Raw genomic sequence first — 24,958 nt, forward strand, 5'->3', positions numbered from 1 at the left:
AATCAGACCAGCAGAGAAGCAGTGAGGCATTGATTAGGCTGGCAAGGGAGTGGTTAGGGCATGATCAGGCTGGCAGGCAGAAATAGTTAGAGCAATCAGGCCGGCAGGCAGGTGAGCTGTTGGGAGGCAGCAGTCCAAGATTGTGAAAGGGATGTCCCAGATTGGAGAAAGTGCAGGTTGGGCTGAGGGACACCTTCCCCCTCCTCCAATGCACAAATTTCGTGCACTGGGACAGTATCTTCCCAAGATACTGTCACATTTATATGAGTTAATACACACCACACACTTAGAATAGTTATGTGCAGTGAATGCTCAAAAATATCTTAATTTATTTTCTCTTTCATTCTTTGGATACTGTAGTTTTATAAATTCAATTTATAATATCACTTGATTATTCTTCTCTCCATCTAGGAGGGGGGGCAAATTTGTGAGCATTTTGCTATAGTTTTTGTTATTGTTTGCCCAGTGATTGTTTAATTAATCAATAAAAATATTCCTTTTCATAACTATATTAGAGGCCTGGTGCTCAAAATTTGTGCATGTGGAGAGAGAATCTCTCAGCACAGCCTGTACCCTCTCCAATCTGGGACCCCTCTCACAATCCAGGACTACTGGCTCCCACCTGCTCACCTGCCTGCCTTCCTGATTGCTCCTAACTGCTTCTGCCTATGAGCCTGATCACCCCCTAACCACTCCCCTATCAGCCTGATGGATGCCTAACTGCTCCTCTGCCAGTCTGATTGCCTCTAACTGCCCTCTCCTGCAGGCCTGGGTCCCCCACAACTGCCCTTCTCTGCAGGCCAGGTAGCCCCCAACTTCCTTCCTCTGCCAGCTTGGTCACCTCTAACTGCAGGCTTGATCGTCTCCAACTGACCTCCCTTTCAGACCTGGTCCCTCCCAACTGCCCTCCCCTGCTGGCCTGATCATCCACAACTGTCCTTCCTTGCAAGCCTGGTCCCTCCCAACTACCGCCCCCCCTTGCTGGCCATCTTGTGGTGGCCATCTTGTGTCCAAATGGGGGCATCCATCTTTGACCACGTGGGTACAGCTATCTTGTGTGTTGGAGTGATGGCCAATTTGCATACTACTCTTTTATTAGATTATTAGATTAGATAAGATAGAGGCCTGGTGCATCGGTGGGACTGGCTGGTTTGCCCTGCAGGGTGTCCCAGATCAGAGTGGGGTTTCCCTTGGAGTGTTGGGTGACCTGGGCAAGGAACCTGTGGTGGTTTGCAGGCTGACCATGTCTTCTGGCAACCCAAGCGGAGGCCCCAGTACCTGAGATTTATTTATCTTCTATAACTGAAACTTTGTAGCCTGAGAGGAGGGCCGGAAGCTTGGCTTCCTCCAACACCATGGGAAACCCAAGCCTCCTGCTCTCTCCAGCTTCGTGGCTGCCACCATTTTTGTTGGGATTTATTTATCTTCTATAATTGAAATTTTGTAGCCTTGAGTAGAGGCCACATCTGATCAGAGCAGGTGGAAAGCTTGACTTCCTTCCATCGCCAGGGAAACCCAAGCCTCCTGCTTGCTCCGTGGCCACAGCCACCTTGGTTGGGTTAATTTGGATTCTTGGTCCTGACTGGCTGGTGGGTGTAGCAGAGGTATGGTCAATTTTCATGTTTCTCTTTTATTAGTGTAGATTATCCCCAAGGGTATGGCTTTTAAATAAGGGGGAAGGGGGGGGGGAAGGAGCATGCCCTCTTACATAACACTGTCATCGAACTAGTTTTTAAACAATATCTTTTACATTCCGGAGCATCATAAAAACATTAAATAAATAAGACTTTAGAAAAAGACCATACTTGTGTTTTTCCAATTACATCATCTTGTTTTATTCTAACCACATTCTTGTGAGATATGTACAGACACTACATTTTATAGGTGAATAACTCAGTCCTATTGATTTGTACTTGCCAACCCAAATAGAGCTAGTCATTGGAAGCTGATTTAACCTTTGGCTTGTCAGTTATTTGGTTTTAAGCTTTTCCCAGGGTCATACTAGGTTAGTAGTAGGTGTTAGTTACCTCATAAACCAGATAGAAAAGGCAAAATACAGTGATGTATGACATAGACCTTTGCATCATATGTGATTTCTGTATAGACCAGCCTAAATGTCTAGAAAAATGTAATTGGAGCTGATGCTATTGGATGGTATAGGCCCTCACGGGTTTCATAATATTTTGGAGAAAGTCAAATTGCAGTGGGACCATGTCTACTTGACTGTCACACTGCCTGGCTTCAGAGTGTATATATTCCTGCCATCACATGTTTCAATCCTATCGCATCTCCTTTTCTCACAGCTATAGAGAAGTGGAATCAATGAAACACTACCATGATTCCACAGTACAACTCCAGGAAACAAACAACCTTGATTTTTTTCTCATAGGAAACATCTCAGATTCTCATAAAAACATGTTTGTGACTAAAGTTAGCGGGCTGAATGTAATGGGGAGATGAATGGATGTTGAACAAATAAAGATACAGCTGTTATCACTTCATTAATATTCCCTTGAACTGCATCTTCTGGTATGTTAAATGTCACTTTCTTTCTCAAAAGCTGATTAACTAAGTTAGCACGCTACCATTTGTTTTCTGAAGCATCCACATTTAATGTGTTAAGCTATTTCACCCACAATAAGAACTTGGCTTTAAAATACTTCATCAATTTCTCTGACAATGGACTCATTGTGCCCAGAACCAATGAGTTTACAGAATGCAGTTTCCAAGTTAAATATTCATAGCTGCCAAGAGATAATTTGGGGAAAGCTTAGTATTATTTTTGCCTGATTTTCATCATGTAATAAGCCGAGTTACACCTGGGGACACAAAAATACCCTTCCTCCAATGCCTCCTGCTCATCGATCCCATTAATTCTGCTTATCTTCTGCATTCCTCATACCCACTTTAATTCAGCCTTCATAAGGAATGAAGTGTGAAATAGAATGATCAAGAGGGGGCCATTCTTCATTGTGATGATGACCCCAAAGGTAGGGTTGCCAGATAAAATACTCAACATCCAGTTAATTTAAATTTTGTAAGCAACAAACATATCTTTTTATATAGATATAGCCCATGCAATTCATCAAACATATCTAAGCTACACTATTGATTTTGTGAGTGTATCTAAAATTCAAATTTAAGCAAGAATTCTGCATCTTTATTTGCTAAATCTGGCAAGCGTAAGCACAATGCATCTTCTAGAGCTGAGGTCAACGTTGAGTATATGGATGTCCCTGACTCAGTATGCTTGGAGCCCAGCATAGAGGCATTGAAGAGAACACACCCTCTTCAGTTATGCTGGTGGGGGAATACTATGGGACAAATTTGGGGTTGGAGACATTTGATCTAGATTATAATTCATCTTTGTTGCTTTTCATTGAGCATATTGCTTTTGCCTTTATTGCACTTGTTTCTTCATGTGTGCAACAAAAAATTAGCTTACTAGGCTTCTTAGACTAACTTTCTTTGCCCTGCATCCCTGTGTCCTTGTTCCAAATATGGATAGCTTTCTTGAACATATGCCAAATAGCTCCTCAAATCTGGTATACCCACAGGATGCTAAAAAACAAAACAAAAATAAACAAAAATAAACAGGATCAATGTTTTCCAGACCAAAAGCCAGCCACTCAGATTGTAGTGGTTTTCTATATCACATGTTTAAGATACAAAATGATTTTGCAAGTTAAAATGAGATAATTTATGTGAAATCATCTACCATGCCCATAAATTATATAATATTCAGTAAATGTTAATTCCCTTCCCTCCTTCTTTCTTAAGGGCTTGCAAGCTTTGTCATAAATGAGTCTATATTTAATATGCTTTCAATGCAGTGCAGTCTCCTGCTTCAGGACTCCTCCAAAGAAATAAAGTCAATGAAATCCTTCTGAGAAGAGTGAATGAGACATGTGACAGGGCAGCTTTATGGGACAAGTGCCACTGGACTTTCTCCAATGTCTGATCCTATTAGAAATATTAATACATGGAATGCAGCCACCCTTGATAACTGGCTTGAATACTAAAGACATATTCTTTGAAGTAAAATCCTGAAAAAAGAACTTTAGATTTCAGAGACATTACTCTTTTGAGAGAGTGAATTCTGCAATCTTAGCTGACATTTACTGGAATGTCTTAAAAATGGCTGTTATTCTACATAGCAAAGAAGGGGACACTAATATTCAATTTCAATTTTCCAGAAGAATCAAAATCATGTAGACAACTTAAAGAAATCCAAGACAGCATATAGGTCAGAAATCACCACCCCTAAAGCTGTTCCCGGAAGGAAGAGTAGTTATAGTAGCTCACCTTGAACACTAAGTGCCGGACTTTGAGCTGAGCACTTTATATGCTTTGTGTATTTTGATCTGCAAACAACTCTATAAATTTGGTAATGCATCATCCCATTTCGACAGATTGGGAACTCCAGGAATGGATATGATAAATCCCTTGCCTGGGTCATACAATACTAAATGGTGGTATCAGAATGAAGATAGGTCTGTGTGTCACTCTATGACAAAGTTTGTCATCATGTAGGCAGAGACCTTCTTCTTCAGAATCATGTTAAAGCTGAAGAGCCTGTACCCATCCCAAAACAACCTAATCAGATATCCAAGGCTGAGAACAGGAATTTACATGCATGACAAGCTGCCTAGTGCCTGGAATAAAATTTAAAATTGAGAACTCTTGAATTATGTGATTTTGCCTACCTAAGTTTTTCCATTATTCTCAGATAGCTCCATATTTAATTGTGCGACTAATAAAAAAACATAAACCACTAAGCGCAAACAACTAACTCATGACATATTCTGTAGGAATACACCTGGTCACTCAGGACCTCCAGGACACTGGCCCACTTTTAGGACCGAACAAAGCACCCAAAAGAGCTGAGAGCTACACCTTTGAGAAATCCCCATGTGCCATCCCCCACTTCAACAGGGGACTCTCCAGAATGAATCTTGGAACACTTAATATTATTTGGTAAGTGACTTTATCTAGAACCAAAAAACATGGCCTTGGGTTTCATTGATTTTTTTTATACTGTGTTGTTTTTTTTAATTGTTTAAGAAACTTAAGAGTTAAGAAAATCATACAGTTAAATTCATTTTAAATTATTAACTCAACATTTATTGAGCTTTTTATAATTATGCTGAGCATTGCATCTCTTATAAGATGCAACAGTGAGTAAATTCTGTTCTCACAGAACTTGTTTTCCCATAGGGAGACTTATAATAAAAAAATGAGCAAATAAATAGGTAATAAATCCTGGGGTGGGGTGGGGGGGGGGAGGCTAATATGAAGGAGATAGGAAAGGCATAAAATAGGGTGGCTAGGGAATATCTCTTTGGAAATGCATGTTAACTGAAGCCTTTATGATGAGGAGGAACCACGCATGTGCAGGTGAGTAAACTAGTTAGTACTGAGAGAACAACTAGTGCAAAGTTGAGAGAAGAGGTAGAGAGAAGAACAAAGAGAAGATGGATGAAGCAGAAGTCTAGTGAGCTTGGAGGAAAGTGAGTCAGGGAAGTAGGCACTGCCAGATCACAGTGCATTTAACATGGCAGCCTGTGGTGTCTGTACTATTTTTCATTCTAAATCCATTAGGAAGTTTCATGCAGGGAATGCCATGATTTGATTTACAATGTCAATAAAAAGTTTTGTGTCATTTAAATCATAATGCAGTTTGCCTTTGCTGTAAGAACTGACATTTCCAAACACATAGCCTCATTCTGGTCCTATTAACTTTAATATATTCATTAGGGTGTTTCCTCTTCAGCCCATAGAAATCTTACCCTTCCCGCAAAGACCAGTTCAGTGTCCACTGTGCCCAAGGCTCTGATCCTTGCACCTCATCCCCATGCTTCTCCAGGCATTCTGCCTTTGCTTCTATTTCTGTGCTTGACACAGAATAAGTGGAAATTCATCTTTATGACTCCCACAGTTGCTCAAAGAGCAAGCAAGCGTTTGGTGAATATTTGAAGGAAAATCCTCAGCTTGGCCCATTAGCTGGGATTTTGCAAGCAATGCCTTAAGGCAACCTTGCATACAGCTCCTGACAGAAGAAGCATTTAAAGGGAAATCTGATAGCTCTCCTGCTGGAAACCTCTGAAGGCTTCCTTTCACAGATAAAAAAAAATAATAAAAAAATACTTCTCTAAAGGGCTTAGAGGGTCATCATAATCAGCTCTATTCTGATTAACCAATCAATCATTTACCACACTCCCTTTCATGTGCATTATGTTTCTCTAATTACACAAGACTTCTTATCATTTCCTAAAACCCCTGTGCTCTTCCATCTCATATCCTGTATCATAAAACCCTAATATGCAAATCAACCGAATGTCAGAACAACTGGTAACTGGTTGTTATGATGCACACTGACCACCAGGGGGCAAATGCTCAATGCAGGAACTGCCCCCTGGTGGTCAGTGCACTCCCACAGGGGGGAGCGCTGCTTAGCCAGAAGCCAGGCTCATGGCTGGTGAGTGCAGCAGTGGTGGTGGGAGCCTTTCATGCCTCTATGCAAGCACTAAGGACATCCCCCTTGGGATTCTGGACTGTGAGAGGGTGCAGGCTGGGCTGAGGGACCTCCCCTTCCCACCCAGTGCATGAATGCCATGTATCAGAACTCCGGAATACTATGTTCTTCCTTGTCTCTTTCCTTCATGTTTTCTTCTATCATCTCCCAACTTGTAGGGATACTTTTTATTCTTCCACCTACAGATGACCCTGACTGTACCAATGATATGTAGTTATGTTTTTGTCTGTGCTCCTTTCTCCCAGAATTTACCAGAATAGAGTATGGTCCTTAAAGTCCTAGCTCTATGAAACATGTTTCTCTGGGAAATTAATTCAGAAAATGTTGCCTACAATACTCTTCTCATGAGATTCATGAATGGATAACTGTATACGGAAGACTGTGAAATTGCTCAGCACAGGCACAGAGCCAAGCATGCCAACTCAACCATAGTAACATCCTTCAGATGTTTGGGAAACAATTGTTTTAAATTTTGTAAAAGAAAACACCAACCAACACCTCAACTAAATCCTTTTTGTACTGAACTGCAATACAAGTGTGTCCTGTACACTGCATTATAAACTACTTGGTAATCTGTCTTACTTGTCTTTATGTGGCTTTGGCCCAGTAAGGGCCTGACTTCCCAAAGGGGCTCCACACATTCTGATTAGCTGAACCATCATGAGCTCACAAAGCAGACTCTGCTAGTTGAGAAGAGCCTGTGTCATCTTCACTTTGCTGCATTTTCTGATGTTCTGTCCTCAACCATTTGTTTCTCCCTGTTATTCCACAGATTCACCCCAGCTCCGGAAGCAATTGTCAGGGAAAACTGCATATGTAACCTCATTGGGAATTACTTTCCAATGACAATCTGAACATCTTTGCTGCTCATTTTTTCCTCTTCTTTAATACATTCCAGGAGACCTTTGGAACCTGTCTACATTTGGAACTATATACATTTGGAACTTAAATCTAGTACATTTTAGATAATTAATATATGTATATAATCAACTTGATTCCGGTTGCAATATTAAATTCTTTTTGAGTCTAATTTGACAACATAAAATCACAATTCTTTCTGTTTGACCTTATTTCAATCTAATGAAACACACTTTATAAAAAAGTTCAATAATTTTGTAAGTGTTTAAACTATGTCTTTGTTTGTGCCATTAATCAAAATGTTGCTCTAGAAGCAACTGGAAACTATACTCATGGCTGTTCTTGATCCTTCGTATTCCACTTTATAGCCCCAAACCTATCTATCACTAAATTGATATAAATATATACCATATTACAAAAGAATTTCATGAGAGTCTATCAAAGGTTTTATTGAATTCTATATATTTACTTTCTGTATAGAAACTCAATCTAGTCACTTATCAATTTTATAAAAGTACATTAATTTAGCAAACATGTAGTGGTCAACTATGTAACTATGTAATCTTTCAGTGAACAGCACTTTACTTTTTCAGATGGTTCTCAACAAATACCTTCAAGTGTCTACCAATGAACCTTTATTAACCAACTCTGGAATCTAGTTTCAAATGTTTTGATAAAAATATCCATTTTCTTCTTTGTAGAAATCAAAATTAAAATATCTGCATATTTTCCAGTGTGTCTCTGGGTTATAGCCATTCCCCAAAGAAGATCACTGAAAGCTTTAAACCTCACCTTTAAATTTTGTCAGAATTTTATTCATTTGACTTAGTGATCAAGACTTTGTTTAGAGACTTTTACTTCTAGCCACTGGGTGTACCAATATGTGCTAATGAGATGAATCACATATAGTTAAGTCAAAAATATTATCTTTACATGTATAACCAGGAGTTTTGGTAATAACAAAGTCAAGTTATCTCTTCCAAAAACAAAAATAAAAAGAACAAAAAGAATTGGAGGGATTTACATCCCAGAGAGCTGAATTATTAATACTTGTACCAAGATCTCTGATATGGACTCCCAAAAAAAGGTTCTATTTCTCACCTGAATGACTGGTAGCCATGATGCACACTGACCACAGGAAACATACAGGATCGGGCTCCCTGTCGGGGGACAGGCAGAAACTAGCTATCCAGCATCCCCTGAGGGGGCCTGGATTTAAGAAGGCACAGGCTAGGCCAAGGGACCTCACTGGTGCATGGATCTGTGCACCAGGCCTCTAGTCTGATTATAAAATCCTAACTGAGCAGGTCATGGTAGGTAGTCATGTCTAAGGCATATAACTTCTTTAGTGAAAGGTTTATCTTTGCCTCAAATGAGCCATTTCCATTTAGGCCAACACACTTTTGAAAGAAGGTAACTAACCTCAAGAAAGCACAAAATCTTGTTAACTATCCTGCAATCCAATTCCCACCATGCTTTTTTCCCCACCTTTATATAATCTTCCTTACCTTTCCTTCTTAATCTCAAGTGCCTAAAAAAAATGAAAAAATTAAAATTTTAAGCTACAAAACTGTTATTTTGCTGAGCATTTGAGATCTTGCTCTGTGGCATATGTCCTTGGTTTGGCTCAAATAAGCTCTTATAAAAATCTTCTATAGGCTTGGATATTTCCTACATAGACTGTGTCACAAAAAATCAGGTAGTGGTCATATTGCTAAAGAGAAAGTAAGTGAGAAAACAAGATGGTGCAAATGTTTCTTCAGCAGAACTTGGCAGGTCATTGGAGAGAGAGTTCAACCTCTTGGCAAATGTCTCCAATCAGAGGGTATAGACCTTTATTCCCAACAACATTCAACAGTAGGACCAACCAAGTAATGTCACTCAACATAGTCTGTAGTCACAAAGAAACCTACAAATATAGTACAACTTTTGTGGATCATCCTTCATTAGAGACTGCAATGACCAGCAAATGTGAGCTTTTTTGTACACGTGGCAGTTATCATTTGAATGTAAAGTTATAAGCTGACATTAAGTTCATTTATTATTTTCTTGCAGCTTGGACAATGTGAGTTATCCAAGATTCTTATAACCTCATGGTATTTGGAAAACATTACCTTCAAACCTTAGGACTAGATACAGAACTGCCTTGCCACTAAAAACACTGCCAGAGTCAAGCTCTTTGAGTAGTCCTGAGGCCCGTATTGTGTGGCATGCCCAGTAATTAGTCTTCAATAGAATTCAAGAGATCTTGTAGAAGATAGACTTTGGTTCAAATCTTGTATTTGCAAACTTCCTTATTCTTTGAATTAGAAATTTCACTTAACTGTACCGCAGATTTGTCACTTATAAGATAAGGATATAAGTAGTTCCTACCTGATGTATTTTTGGAAGGAATTCAATGAAAAAATGTAAATTCTTGTCAAGCATTAAATAATGTTAAATAATGTTAACTTAATTACTCTGACATATCTGATTTCTCATGTAGTTTAATATAAGAAAAACTAAACCCATACTTTTTATCATGACCCCTCTACAAGCACACACATACAAATATATTTGTGCATAAATCCCAATTTTATTTTATAAGAAAACATGATATATTCAAATGACTGAAAACACCTTTGTTCATATAAGTCTAGGTTAGAGATTTCAGCCCAGAGAAATATGATCCTTACTTCTATATCTCTAATGAAATTTAAAAATTAGGGCATCTTATGAATTCATTTGACCAACATGTGAGCCTGTTAGGTTTCAATAAGCAGGGTCACATTAAGGAAAATAGCCTCACTTCATATCATCCAAACAGAGTTAGAAACATTTTTTTTTAAACCTGGTGGATGAATATATATGGTCCTCAATAAATAGAAAAGTTTAAGAAATAACTGTCAATTTTGCATCTTTACACATTTAAACTGTAAACATTTCTATTATAGAAATCTCAGTGTTTCTTCTTAAACTTCAAAATATATAAATTCTTTCAGAGAAAAGTTAAAGGATTTTACTTAGCAATTTTTTTCCCAAGTTTCATAAAATTTTGATTTTTATCAAAAATGTATACTAGAGTTTACTCAGACTTTGCATATATTATACTATCCTAAAAACAATGTCAAATCACAAACAAGACATTTAACTGACAGTTCGTTTTATTTTTCCATATAAGAATGAATCACATTTGCATGAAAGGTTTCCCACAAGATCTGCAGCTCTCCCTGTGGCTTGCTAATATGTTCGCAAGTGGCATTGCACCTGCTTTTATACAAACATCTTTGATGCCTAGGATATCCAATGCGTCAGGGCATTGTCAGAGAAATCGCTGCATGACAAATAGCTTAAATGGATGTAATGAGATATGCTACATGATTGAGCACCCGCACAGTAACCAGATAGTTCTCAGAGGAGAAATGCTTCTTCATGATCCATGTGCCTTCCAAACTTTGCCAATCTGATGTGCCCTTTGGCCATCTGGATTATCAGTTGGATTTCTCACACATCTCGATGAGTACTTGTCTATTCCATCTCCTGACCTGTTCACACTTTGAGGGAAAGTTCAAACATCTGACTCTAAGATTCTCAATTTCCCCTCATGCATACATGAATGAGTAGACTAAGTCATGAATTCAAAGAATCTTTTTCGATTATTGGTTTAATATGAATTAATTATTTATCACAAACGTTTCACAATTTTGTGTTTTCACCACCTTCGAGTTACATTAGTTAACTTTTTTTTAAAAAACTACTATTGTATTCCAGAGTGGTATTTGTTGTTGAAATTTCCATTTGCTGAAATCCCAAAAGCACTATTAAGAGAAATTCATGAACGGAATTAAGGAAAAATCCTTTTAAAAGCTGACAGTTTTATGGACATTAGTTTTGGCAGGGATTATTCAATAGGATAGTTATTCTTTACAATTAATAAATCAAGTCAGAAAACTTTTTGGTTAAGTGTTTTTAGTAAAGCTGATATCTCTCTCTAGTATAAAGAAGTGACTCTAGAGACCTCATAGACCAGATAGACTGAAGTAGAAATCTCACTCGAAAGTGGAAGCAAATTGAGTAAGGACAGCTTTGGACTGTGGCATCACTGGTACAGTTTATCTGCTTTGTCTGGTACTCAGCTTAAATGCTTCTTCCTCTGGGAGGTTGTCTCTGAACTTCCCAAGCCCATTTAGTTTCATTCTTTATTATATTTTGCCTCTGTCATTTTTATTTATAGCACTTCTTATATCTCCTCAAATACATGTAACTCTCTTTTTTTAGGGTCAGAGCCCTTAGACTTAAAGGGATGTGGATTTTATATCTGTATCTTCAATATCTTATATATCTGGCACATAGTATAATAAATGCATGCTGGTTAAATAATAATAAGGTTCCTGAAGCATATGATGTGGAGTTCCCTGCTCTAAAAAGGAATTTTATGAAGCCCATTCAGGTTTTGAGTCTGATCAACAAAGGTGCACAGAGAAGTGGCTCCTGGGTAACAAAGACTTGGAAAGAAGGCACCTGAGTTTCTGATTATCACCTTGTGATCCATGTTCCAACTCAAGGAAAGATGAAATTAGCATTTCCAAAGGCAAGAATGATAAAGCTGAGAATAAAGGTATTCAGAACTCATTAAAACAGAAATGGCACTGATTATTTTCTGGTACCACAATATACCAACCTGACTAAGCTATACCAGCATTTCTGCTTCCCAACTGAATTGATACCTAAAGATGCCTTGTTACTGGGATGATGTCACCTTCAATGAAAGAACTTTTATTTATGTGAATTCTAAAATCTCAAATTAAATATGAAAATATTTGTTTTCAAAGCAACAGAAATAATTTTACATATTCAGTTAGAGCAACCTGTGAGGGTAAATAGCGTCTAGAACAAGTGAGATCAGCAGAAACAGTTTATTTGCTAACATATTCAACATTACAAACAACACTTCATTTGTCACCACTATCTATAAGCATATGTCCTCTCTTCAACTTTGACTTTTTGCCCATTCCCTTTCCTCCACAGCAATCTCTACTGCTGGAGTCAATATTCACACACAGAGAACTCATTGCCCATAAGGCTTTACAGCAAGATTCACTATGTTCTTAGTCTTGAGTTGCATATAGATGATCTATATAATGTTTTTGTACTTTTTACCAACTGATTAGTCAATTATTTTAAATTTTTAATAGACCTTTTTATACATATCTTGGTTCTTTAGCAAATTATTATGTTATAAGGTGCCAGTGACCTCAAGACCTAAGGAAAAGCCCAGTAGGATGGTGACTGGTTAATTATCACGTTCAGCACTGATCATTAACATTGATATAGCAATTTCTGTTTACTATAACCATGGCCACCCACATGTGGGATCTGAAGCTACCCTACCCCCACCACCACCCCTGAGCTACCTCCTGCATCAGCAGTCACTCTGCTCCATAACACCTGAACTGAAGCCTCTGTCCTCAAAGCCTGCAATCACCACAGTGCAGGGGGGCAAATCCCTATCCACTATGGCCAGTACCCATCATCCTCAGAGTGATTGTGGATGCTTGCTGTTCATCTTTACCATCATCAACAAATGAAGAAAGTATCAACCAACCACGTATCCTTCTCAACATACAATTTACACTCTACTGCTTGACCATGACCATGAATTTCTGTACGTCCTAGCCCATATGACTACAACTGCCTTTCCATGCCAACAACTTTTTTGATTACTCCCATAATGACTACTCATTGATTCCCTTGAGATAAAACACCATTTCTTCACCCACCTTACATTCCAGAAAGCTTCATTTGAATATTAACCTCAACTTCATTGCCCTTAAGAGTTTTCATCACCTCAAATTTAAAAATCCCAAACCTGCAGGAGTTGAGCTGTCTGTCTGCTTTTTCTATAATCTAATACTGAGATAATAGAGCACTAATAAATAAGACCACACAACAGAGAGATTAAATTCCCATTTAAATATGTAATCTCTAATCATTAATTAACCCTAAAACTTCCAGCACAACTACTAAATTGACATCTCCCAGATATAACAAAGGCATCTAGAACTCAACATTTCCAAACTTAATCTTGGAAACATTTCTCATAAATTTGTTCCTTTCCCAGTATTGTTTTTCAGTACAAGGGCCCACATTTTATCTAAATACGAAAACTATAAACTCTGCAGTTATCCTAGGAATTTCCTCTTTCTAACCTTCAACCTCAATTCTTCTCAACTACTTATTGATATCATGTTTTAAATATCTATCATTTCTATCCTATATCTTGCTTGGCATTGGTATTAAGAAACTTACAATTTTATATTTATCAGTATTAATACCTGATTATCATCTGTAAGCTTACTAGACTCTAAGCCCCATTGAACCAGGGTTTTTTAGTACCTTTTTACCCATTATTTTATCTCTAGCATGTTGCAGTTTTCTTTACTTACAGTGAGCATTACATAAATACTTTCTGAATAAATAAGTGAACAAATAAATGAATACAAGTAAATGCATGTATCACAGTAAACATATCATGTATGAAGCAAGTATCCATAATCCTTATCATGTAAGAGAAAATCAGAAGCTTAACGAAGGTCAATTAAGCAGAGAATTATGAGTTTGGAAATAAATTTAGGCCATCTCCATTTAACTAACTTCAACTCTTAAGAATCTTTCCACATTAGCACCATGATGCATATCAACCTCATACAAAACCTTTTTATTTTCCATTGTATTTTTAATTTAGACTCAGAAGAGTGTGACCCATTCTTAATGTAATTATCTATGGGTATAGAGAATCATTCCATGGAAGGCATGTTAATGTTTTTAAAAACAAGCCATTCACTGCTAGTACTTTCAAAAGAAATATTTTAAATTTGTAAAATGAAAAGTTTATATAGTCCATACTCACAATTAAGATTGGTACCAAAAATGTATCCAAAGCAATCATCATATGAAAGGAAAAGGAATTAGAGCAGAAAATAACAAAAGTGACATTTTTAAACCATCACAGTTATTTTCTATCTTTTATTGGGTGTTTGTCATCTTGTAAACATTGTGCTAAGCAATTTATATAAGCAATAAAAGAGGAACGATTATTATCCCTATTTTACGGATAAGGAAATTGAGAATTAGAGCAAACAATCAAAGCCAGGAGCCAAATCTAACTTCTGTAGGATTCCAGAGCTGCACTTAACATTAAATTGACTTCCCAATAAGTAGTTAAGCCTTTCATTTTGAGCCATTACTTAGTGAAAAATAGACAAAAACATTTTTTTCTACTAATAGCATCTGATAATGAAACATTTCAAAATATAATTAGATGGAAAAGAAGAACAAAGACATTTCAACTTCACTTTTTCCAGATTTTTAAGAAGCAAATGTTTATTCTTACCCATGAATTCAATCCCCAAGTGGTCTGCTACACAGAAGTCAGCATGTGAGAAAGAGAAACAGAAAGAGACTGTGATTAGAAAAATTTTCACATGGAAATCAATGTATATAAGACTCTCATTTTAAAGGGGAAAAAAAGTGTCTATTTTATTTTTATTTTTTTTAAATATATTTTATTGATTTTTAACAGAGAGGAAGAGAGAGATAGAGAGCTAGAAACGTCGATGAGAGAGAAACATCGGCCAGTTGCCTAAAAAGTGTCTATTTTACCTGCATATTTTGGGGGGAAAGATAATTTACAATTGCCCATAATAAGGGATGCTCTGAACATGATTGGCATTTTTCCAAAGCCTGAAACTTTAGGTGCAATAATATTGCATCTGTTAGCAAGTATGCAAAGTATAAAGTTAGGCCTTAAGAAAGAAAGAAATGTTCACATGAAAAAATATGTGGTACTAAATTGATTTTTAGAAATCATGGTATTTTATGTAAAGCTAGAGGCTCAGTGCACAAAAATTCATGCACTTGGTGGTGGTGAGGGGGGTGTCCATCAGCTCAGCCTGTGCCCTCTTTAAGGAGGCAGAAAAGGCTCCCGCCACCCCTGCTGCGCTTGCAGCCTTCAGCCAGGCTTGTGGCTGAGCAGAGATCCCCCTGTGGGAGTGTACTGATCACTAGGGGACAGCTCCTGCATTGAGTGTCTGCCCCCTGGTGGTCAGTGTGCATCATAGCGACCCATTGTCTTGGTACTTCCACCATTAGAGTCAATTACCTTTTTATTATGTAGAATGACTACTTGTTCAACACATACTTATTGTACTCTCTGCTGTGAATAAGTAGAGAACTTTTACATGATTGGCCTTCACCAGGTGCTAATCACCTTCACTAAAAAAGCATTAATGTTGCATTTTTTTCCTGTTATTTGTTAAATGATAAAACTGCACTTCAGCAAGATTAAAAATCTCACATTGACCCCAAATGATGAGCTGATCTAGGGCACAAATCCAGCTGATCTGACCCCCAAGCCCTCTGACTGTTAAGCTCTACCACTTCCTACCAAAAATGAATGACCATGTGCCATGTACATGTGGGCTTCCAATGGTTTTACCGGCTAATGTCTGTCTGTGATCAGCAGAGCGATAAACTGAGCCCAGCTCTGCCCAGGCATTCAGCCTTAGATGTCTGGTCATCTAGATGGTGCCTCATTTAATCATTCAATTATTCACTCATTCACTTTTTTATTGTATTTTTTAAAATTTCTTTTTGATTATGGTATCACATAATTGTCCCCATCCTCCCATTCTCACCCCAAACCCCTCCCCACATACTCCTCCTCCCCACTGTTGCCTGTGACCACTGGAGTAGGCTTATATGCATGCACACAAGTCCTTTGGTTGATCTCTCCCCCTTTCCTCCACCCTCCCCTACCTTCCCTCTGAGGTTTGACAGTCTGATTCATGCTTCCCTGTCTCCAGGTCTGTTTTTGTTCATCGGATTATGTTGTTCATTATTTCCCTTAGATGCATGAGATCATGTGATACAAGAAATACACTTATAAGAACTGAAAATGAGACAAGACATAATGGTTATGCTGAGAGGCGAATGAATCAGTCTGTAGTGAGTTTCTTTCTGGGCCAACAGTTCTTTTGAGTACCAATTTCAATGTCAAACAGTTACTTATGTGTACATGTCAGTGATGATATGTATCTTATTTTATTTTATTATTTTATTTTTGTCTCTTCATGGCTTTGATTCCTTTCACTTCTCTCTCCATCTCTGTCCACTATCCAGGTGTCTGTTCCCCTCCAGGCCTCAGTCCTTCTCTCAGTCTCCCTCCACCCACCTTTGTTCCTTCCTCCAGGTGTGTCTCTCACTTCTCTATCTCAGCTTCTCATTCCCATATCCCTCTGTAGGCTGCTGCCAGCTGCCTTCCAAGCCCTTCCAGGCCCGGCATCCACATCTGTTGAGAAGTCTCCTCCCTGAGGACATCCTGATCTCATGTACCTCTCCCACCGCCACCAGCACCAGCACCACCACCACCACCACCACCACCACCACCATCACTGCCGCTACCACCACCACCACCTTGCAGCTGCTGCCATGGTCTCAGTTTCCCCAGACTCCCTCTTATCTCAGTAAATATTGGAGGTTCTCACTGCACAGCCTGGTTACCATTCCACTCATTCACTTTTTAAATTCCTTTCGTGAATGATGATTTCTGCTGTAGCAATATGTTACATAAATGAGAATAAATGAAAAGAGTATGGCTACATTGTATTTGTTTCTAAGACTGATTACTGACCTCCCTTTTATGAATTCTTTATTTAGCAAAGGAGTTTTTCTTTTTAGAAAATATGTACTTAGTTATCTTGAATAATTCAGTGCTTTTCCTATTTGTAAATAATTCATTTTTTAATTTCATTGTGGTAAAATATATATAGACTAAAAATTGTCATCTTAACCATTTTAAATGTACAGTACAATGTCATTAATTGCATTCACAATGTGGCAAACATAACCACTATATTTCCAAAACATTTCCATAGCCCCATAGAGAAATTGTACCCACTGAGCAATTTCATTTTTTCCCTCTCTGCAGCCTCTGGTAATTTCTAATCTACTATTCTCTGTCTCTACAAATTTGCCTGTATATAGTTCATTTTTTTCATCTATTATTACTTATATTAACTGAGAATGACTCATATAAAAAAGATGGTAACAGGGTTTTATTATTTTATTTTATTTTTTTAATATATTTTATTGATTTTTCACAGAGAGGAAGGGAGAGGGATAGAGAGCTAGAAACATCGATGAGAGAGAAACATCGACCAGCTGCCTTCTGCACACCCCTCATCAGGGATGTGCCCGCAACCAAGGTACATACCCTTGACCTGACTCGAACCTGGGACCCTTCAGTCCGCAGACCGATGTTCTATCCACTGAGCCAAACAGGTCTTGTCAGTAACAGAGATTTTAAAAAGTAGATATTATACTTTCTTTACATGTCTTTTGTTATGACTGCTTAATATATACTGATAGATATTTAGTACACTTTCATGAAAAGACACAATTTTTGTTCTCCAGTAATTCAGAAATCAGTGGGGGCCCACAGAGAAAAGGCTCTGGTAATTCTCAGTAACAGTGCTATAGTAGAAAACAACAAAAAAATGTATTTTAGATGAGGAGGCCAAGAATCCATAAACTTGGTTCCAGGATAAAGCTAAAGTATTATGTGAAAGAATAGCGATTGTAGAAAAGTTGGCAAGCTTATGTTTGAGTTCTAATGTGTGTGTGTGTGTGTGAGAGAGAGAGAGAGAGAGAGAGAGAAAGAGAGAGAGAGAGAGAGAGAGAGAGAGAGAGAGAGAGAGAGAGAGAGGGAGGGAGGGAGAGAAATCACTGGTATTTTGTTTCACTTATTTATGCATTCATTACTTGATTCTTATCTGTGCCCTGACTGGATCAAAACTATATCAGGATGACACTCTAATCAACTGAGCTACCCAGCCAGGGCCAAATCTGATGATATTTTGTTCTATTTTTAAAAAATGAAAGGCAGTGGGAGTATTAAATAGATACACACACACACACAAACACATATTAAATTCAATAAAAAAATAAGAAGGACACAGATACTTGTATAATAATATACACACCAGCATTAATTATAATAGTCCATAAGTGGAAACAACACGTATGTCCATTACCCAATGAAAAGAGAAACAAAATGTGATATTATCCATATAATGGAAAGTTATTTGGCATAAAAATGTCTGACATGCTTATAAGGTTCTCCCTCCTCCCAGTTGGTGGGCGGAGTTATGACATTACTGGCATCTGTCACAGAGACATCTCCAAGACATTGAGCCATCAATCAGTGAGGACCAGTGTCCTGGAGCCCACCCCTTCCTGTTCTGCCCTGGGTCCAACCCCCTCCTGTTCCTCCCCTTAAAAAGACCCCCAGACAGCCACGTGCTGCTGATCCTCCATGTCCAGGCAGCAGCCCGGCTGGGTCCATCCCCCCTCCCAACTGCTTCAATTCTGATTTCTCTACCTCTGTAATGAGTCCCGCTCATTACTGGGGAATAAACTTTAAAACCTTGGTGTTCAGTTTCCTGCGCCTCAAGCCTTACAATGCTGATATTTGCTACATGTCTGAACTTTGAAAGCATCATACTAAAAAGCTAGATGCATAAAAGAACACATGTAGTATAATTCCATTTATATGAAATGTCTAGCAGAGGCAAATTTATAGACAAGAAAAGCAGATTAATGGTTGTGGGCGGGGCGGGAAGTGGGGGAAGGGACAAATGGAGAGGGACTGCTCAGTGGGGCAGGGTTTCATTTTGGAGTGATGGAAATGTTCTGGGATTACATAATGATGATGGTTCCACAACTATGCGAGTATACTAAAGCCCCAAATTATGTACTTTAAAATGATTATAATGGTGAATTTTATGTTAGTGAATTTTTGCTTCAATAAAAAAATATATATATTAATCTGAATACAAACAAAGTTGCCATTGGAATTTTAATGGGGTTTGCATTAAATCTGCATATTGCTTTGAATAATATGACCATTTTTAAAATGTTTATCCTTCAAATCCATAAACGTGGAATATCTTTCACATCTGTGTGATAGGAGAGAGGGAGAATCAAGCTCCATGAGTCTGGGGATTGCGCTAGGAAGTGGGTGGCATGGTTGATGAATTTGAGGGCAATCTCAATACTTTAAGATGGAAGAAATCAGAATTTGAAAGTTATTCAAATATTAAGAAGTATATGTAGAATTCTTAAGGGAAAAAGAAATCTATCTTCTTTTAACATAGTAAAAAACTTATATCTAATCAATATAACTATAGTGCTCAGAAATACTATCAAGCAAGATGGCATTTATATCCTTAGGTTTTTTTAAAAAGGAAGTTCTTAATTTTTATAATTACATTTGTGACACCAGTGAAATATACAAATAAAATGTTAGGTCTCCATTAAAATCTCTCTGTCTTTCTCTCATGTGCACACACACACAGACATTTCCATACTTTTATCAAAATGCTAAATACAAATCTTTATTTCAGATTTAAAGATACTAATAGACCTTGTTTTATATAAAAGGATCAACAAAATTCCATGAAGAGCACAATAGAAAAGCAATTAGTAATTTTGTCAACTTAGTTACATAGGACCTAAACCACAGTATTTCTCATAACCCTTAATTACTGATTTCTTAAAGCAAACAGTTTTCCTTGGATTATTCCAGAGTGTGTGAAGAAATCAAGAGGTGCATGGTGAGAATTAATCAACCAATCATCCACTTATTCATTCCCCAACAAACTATGTGCCAAGAATTGCACAGATACTGGGGTGGAAGAGAAAGTACAAGACTTAAGCAAAAACATTTGATTTTCCTTATGGTGCATAGTAGGATGTATTATTGCCATGTTTTTAACAGTTTGATTAACTTTTATATGTAAAAGTTATAGTTTTTTAGAATATTCACACCCATTTTATATAATAGTGGCTCCTTGATTGAGTAGTTACTATGTGCCAGGAATGGATTTAAATATTATCTTGCAGAAAATTATGAGAATAAGATTGTCATCATTCTCATTTTCTAGATGAGGAATATAGGCAGAGAGAGTTCAAGAAATTTCCCTGAATTTGGGAAATGTGCAGGAAACCACATTGCTGGTAGGTTGTAGAAACACAATTGAACCTAAGCAGTTTGAACATCAGCCACTTTTTATACTCAGGGCATACGTTGACCCTCTCTATGAAGTAAACCTAATTCTTACAAAATCATCAGGCGATAAGATGCCCAGGGAGGAGTTAGTCCACTAGGAAGACAAATTGTTTCCAGGTATCCTCAGGCACTGTAGAAGCACCGCTTATTTACCTGCTTACCTTATTATTATTATTATTATTATTATTATTATTATTATATGTTAATTCTCACCCAAGGATATTTTTCCATTGATTTTTAAAAAAAACATTTTTATTGATTTCAGAGAGGAAAGAGAGAGAGAGAGAGAAAGAGAGAGAGAGATCAATGATGAGAGATTATCATTGATCAGCTTCCTTCTGCACATCTCCTACCCGCAACTTGAGCATGTGCCCTTGACCAGAATCGAACCTGGGACCCTTCAGTTCACAGGCAGACAGTCTATTGATGGTGCCAAACTAGCTAAGGCTCCATTTATTTTTAGAAGGAGTGGGAGGGAGTGGGAGAGACAGAAAGAGAGAAACATCAATGTGAGAGAGATACATCAATTGGCTGCCTCCTGCACATACCCTGACTGGGGCTGGGGATTGAGCCTACAACAAAGATATGTGCCCTTGACTGGAATGGAACCTGAGAGCCTGCAGTACATGTGCTGACACTGACGCTGCTGAGCCAAACCAGCTAGGACACACCTTAGGTAGAGGAGGGTTCCCTCTCTCTAAGAAACCAAATTGGCAAATCATTAATATTTCTTCATTGATTACTAGCAAGATTTCTTTGTACCCAGATTGGCTTATTTAAAGTTTGCTTGTATGTGTACCAAGAAATATACAGAGTTCTCTCTGAATGTTTGCCAAACTGAAGCAAATAGTCTTAAAATTGGCAATATATTTAACAAATGCCAACAACTCTACTGCAACCCTTAAACATTCACAAGATTTGTGGTCTAGTAGGTGACCTCAGTTTTATGTGTTTTTTTTTTTTTTTTTAGTATTCTGTAAAGTCAAAAACGCTTGGAAATTCAAGGCCCACATGTTTCCAAAGTGTCCTGACTCATTGTGTGTGAGCAATTCAAAGCCTCTTGTTCACAGGCTAGGCAGACAATTGAGGGTGACCAACAGTGTTCTCGGGTATGGGGGGGGGGGGGTAAAGACCAGTAACAAAACCAATACTTGACTTGATTTCAACCTTAGGGCAGGAGGAGACAAGTTGTGGTCCAACCCATGATGAAGAAGAACTTACTGCAATGAAGCGCTGGGACAATGAGACATGAATGTGAGTTTCTGTTTCATTCCTATATTAAAAGTAACTTAACAAGGTAGTTCTATCATAGAATAATCCAAAATGTGGTGTTTAAACCCTAGTTTCCTGGAATATGGGAAAGCATGTTACATAAAAATATTACTCAATGCTTGAGAAATTTAGAATACTGGCTTAAAGTTCAACAGGCTTCTCCACAGCATGAATCCCCAAAGGCCTTCTTCTGTATGCCAAGGATCTCCTGGAGGGGGTTCTGTAGGCTTTATTTCCCAGATTGATATAAACAACCACCTTGGCATGAAACCCTGTGGAGCTAGTGATCTAAAGTACCCACTCTAGGAAATACATGCCAGATAAGTGTGGAGGAAACTAACCACTCAACTATAAAACATCTCGGCCATAAATGGTTATCTTTATAACTGCAATGAAATATGTCCCTCTGTAGATTCCACCAACAGATCCTTGTCAAGTGATTTTCAACAATAACCCTTTAGGAAGAGGTAGTCTGAAACAGAGAAGTCAACATTGGAGTTATAAAGATGACAAGTTGATTCTTGAATGTTTGCTGACCCATAACACCTGAGCTTAGTATTATCAAGTTTTTTCTAGAATCATTGGTAAGGGATATAATTGTCTCATACTTCAACAGTGGGTCTCTGTATTCTGCTTGCTCCCAGACAAGATCATAGACAAAGTGATTAGGTTCATATATCAAGATATTGTCATGTATGTCCAAGTTTATTATAACAAGCCGGGCAAACTAGGAAAGGCTTGGATACACTCTTAGATCTCTGAGTGGGAGGGGAACAAAGGCTGATGGAAGACCTGGATGTGATTGCTGAGGGAAGCTTCAGCCTGGAATAAATACATGGCTCTATATGCAACCAAACTCAAGGTTTGGCTACCTACCAAACTCGTGAGACAGGGGCTGGTGAAAAAGGAAAGAGGTTTATTCAAATGCTGGTAACTTGAGAAAATGTGAGACTCTTGTAGAAAAGCCCATTTCAACATTTCAGTGCAGGCAGAGGTTTTTATAAGGAGGGAGAGGGAAAACAGAATAAAGAAATCAAGTGGAGGGGTGGAAAAGTTCTCTATGTGCAAGCCAGAACTATCCATTCTGATAGGGACCTAGAAACTGGTCAAGTGATGATTTGGTGTGAATCATCCTGATTTTATGTCACCCTGGTTTAACAGTTGAAGTTCAGCAAACCTCCCAGAGCTGTGATGACTGAAGGTCAGAGTCTGTATCTTCTTCTATTTGTTCCTAGGATTCTTATGCAAACATACTGTTTATCTCCAAGCTACATATCAGCCCAAGTTAGCATTTACAGAAACAGTGGCTAAAGAATGGTGAGGTGGGTTTCAACGCCCCTCTGTTAGACATAGAATATATACCTTACTAAATAAATAAGGAATCAGGGGGATTGGGACCTAGGGTTCACCACAGGCTACCAGAGTATATAAAGTGTCATTGGGGGCAGGGAAGAATCTGGCAACTGGAAACAGAGTAGCAGCCAGACCTGAATTTCTGAGGCCTTAGAGCCCACAATAGGGAAAAAAGGAGAGCTAGCAAGAGAGTGAGCTCTCTCCTGAAGGGCAGGCAGTAAAGTCCCTTTCTAGGCACTGTGTTATAGTCTATAAGATTACCCTACAAAGAGAGAAATATTTTAAATATATTTTATTGATTTTTTTTTTACAAAGAGGAAGGGAGAAGGATAGAGAGTTAGAAACATCTATCAGAGAGAAACATTGTTCAGCTGCCTCCTGCACACCTCCCACTGGGATGTGTCCACAACCAAGGTACATACCCTTGACCTGAATTAAACCTGGGACCCTTCAGTCTGCAGGCCAATGCTCTATCCACTGAGCCAAACCAGTTAGGGCAAGAAGAGAAATATTAATAAGAATATTTTTTTCCAGCTGTTTAGTGCAAGAGCTATGATATGAATGAAATTTAGATTCTAAATTCCATGCTCCCTCCACTAAAATATATTGCCTCATTGAATACATAATTTTATTTTTATCACCACATATACATTTGATTTTAAAATTTATACATGTTACTAAGACTGATGTAGCACAGATGATTGTAGCATCCTCCAGAACACCAAAAGGTAGCAGATTCAATCTCTGGTCAAGGTGCATGCAGGAGGCAACTGATTGATGTTTCTCTCTCACATACCTCCCTCTCTCTAAAGTCATATAAAATTTGTAAAGTGAAGCACTGACTTTTCTTACTACTTCCTAAAAGTAATTCTTGTTAACTTTTTGTTCTAATTTTTGGTCTTTGCTCTGTATGTGTAAAATAAATTTAAAATAAATTTTACACAAAATCAACTTTCATCGCATGCCTAAATCCGAGGACTCTGTCCATTTCAGCTCTATAGTTCCAATTCCCTTCTCTCCTCCATCACATCAGAACTGACAGTTTTTTTCTACTGTTGATAGTAAGCCCTGACATTATTACTGTGGCCGGCCTCACACCAGACAGGTCATCAATCATGGAGAAGCAAAACCACTTTTCCAGAAAATCAAACAGTCCCATTCTCCTATTCATGGGCTTTGCTATAAAACCTTGCCTCTTTGTTCCTCTTCTCCAAAGCTCTGTTACTGATTTCTGTTAACAGACACACCTCTATTTTAAATTCTTCTCTCATCCTGTAAATAAGAATATTCATTTGCATCAAAGGAGAAGCAGGCAGCCTTGGAGACTGTGCCACGTGTGTATGCAGTGTAAACTAAAGATGGGAATTTTGCTCTGTAAAATGGAATGTCAAAACAGGGTCACAGCTGAGGTTTATGATTGACTCTTGCTTAGGCTGCTCTTCAAAGTTACATCTTGCCTAAATAGCTTGTAGAGTTTTCCAGTGAAAACATCTTAGAGCATTAGGCTCAACTCTGATTCCATGTCCACAATCACTGATTGAAAAACTAAATAAGAATTCCCATTATATAAAATAATTCTTTATTCAAAAAATCCACTGCTTCTCCAGTTTTATAACTAACTAGAGGCCCACTGTACGGACTCGTGTACTCGTAGGGTCCCTCAACCTGGTCTGTGCCCTCTCGCAATCCAGGAGCTCTTGGGGGATGTCTGATAGCCAGTTTTGGCCTGATCCCCACAGACCTAATCCACAAAAGAGGGAGCCCGATCCTGTGCATTGAGCATCTGTCCCCTGGTGGTCAGTGTGTGTCATAGCAACTGGTCATAGCGACTG

The 24,958-nt window shown here is 38.2% G+C and overlaps 1 protein-coding gene across 6 annotated transcripts in view; it reads right to left on the reverse strand.

The window, feature by feature from the left end:
- NRG3 (neuregulin 3) overlaps positions 1-24,958 on the reverse strand; it is a 972,177-nt gene that overhangs the window by 95,737 nt on the left and 851,482 nt on the right. For 4 of the 6 annotated variants that reach the window (XM_084904766.1, XM_084904763.1, XM_084904765.1 and 1 more), the window contains exon 4: positions 14,766-14,792. In XM_084904766.1, the coding sequence (XP_084760892.1) occupies positions 14,766-14,792 (27 nt within the window). The remainder of the gene's footprint in view (positions 1-14,765; positions 14,793-24,958) is intronic. The other 2 variants (XM_084904767.1, XM_084904764.1) reach the window with 1 other exon arrangement.

This window comes from Pipistrellus hanaki, assembly GCF_964339955.1.
Source record: "Pipistrellus hanaki genome assembly, chromosome: 14".
Taxonomy (NCBI): Eukaryota; Metazoa; Chordata; class Mammalia; order Chiroptera; family Vespertilionidae; genus Pipistrellus; species Pipistrellus hanaki.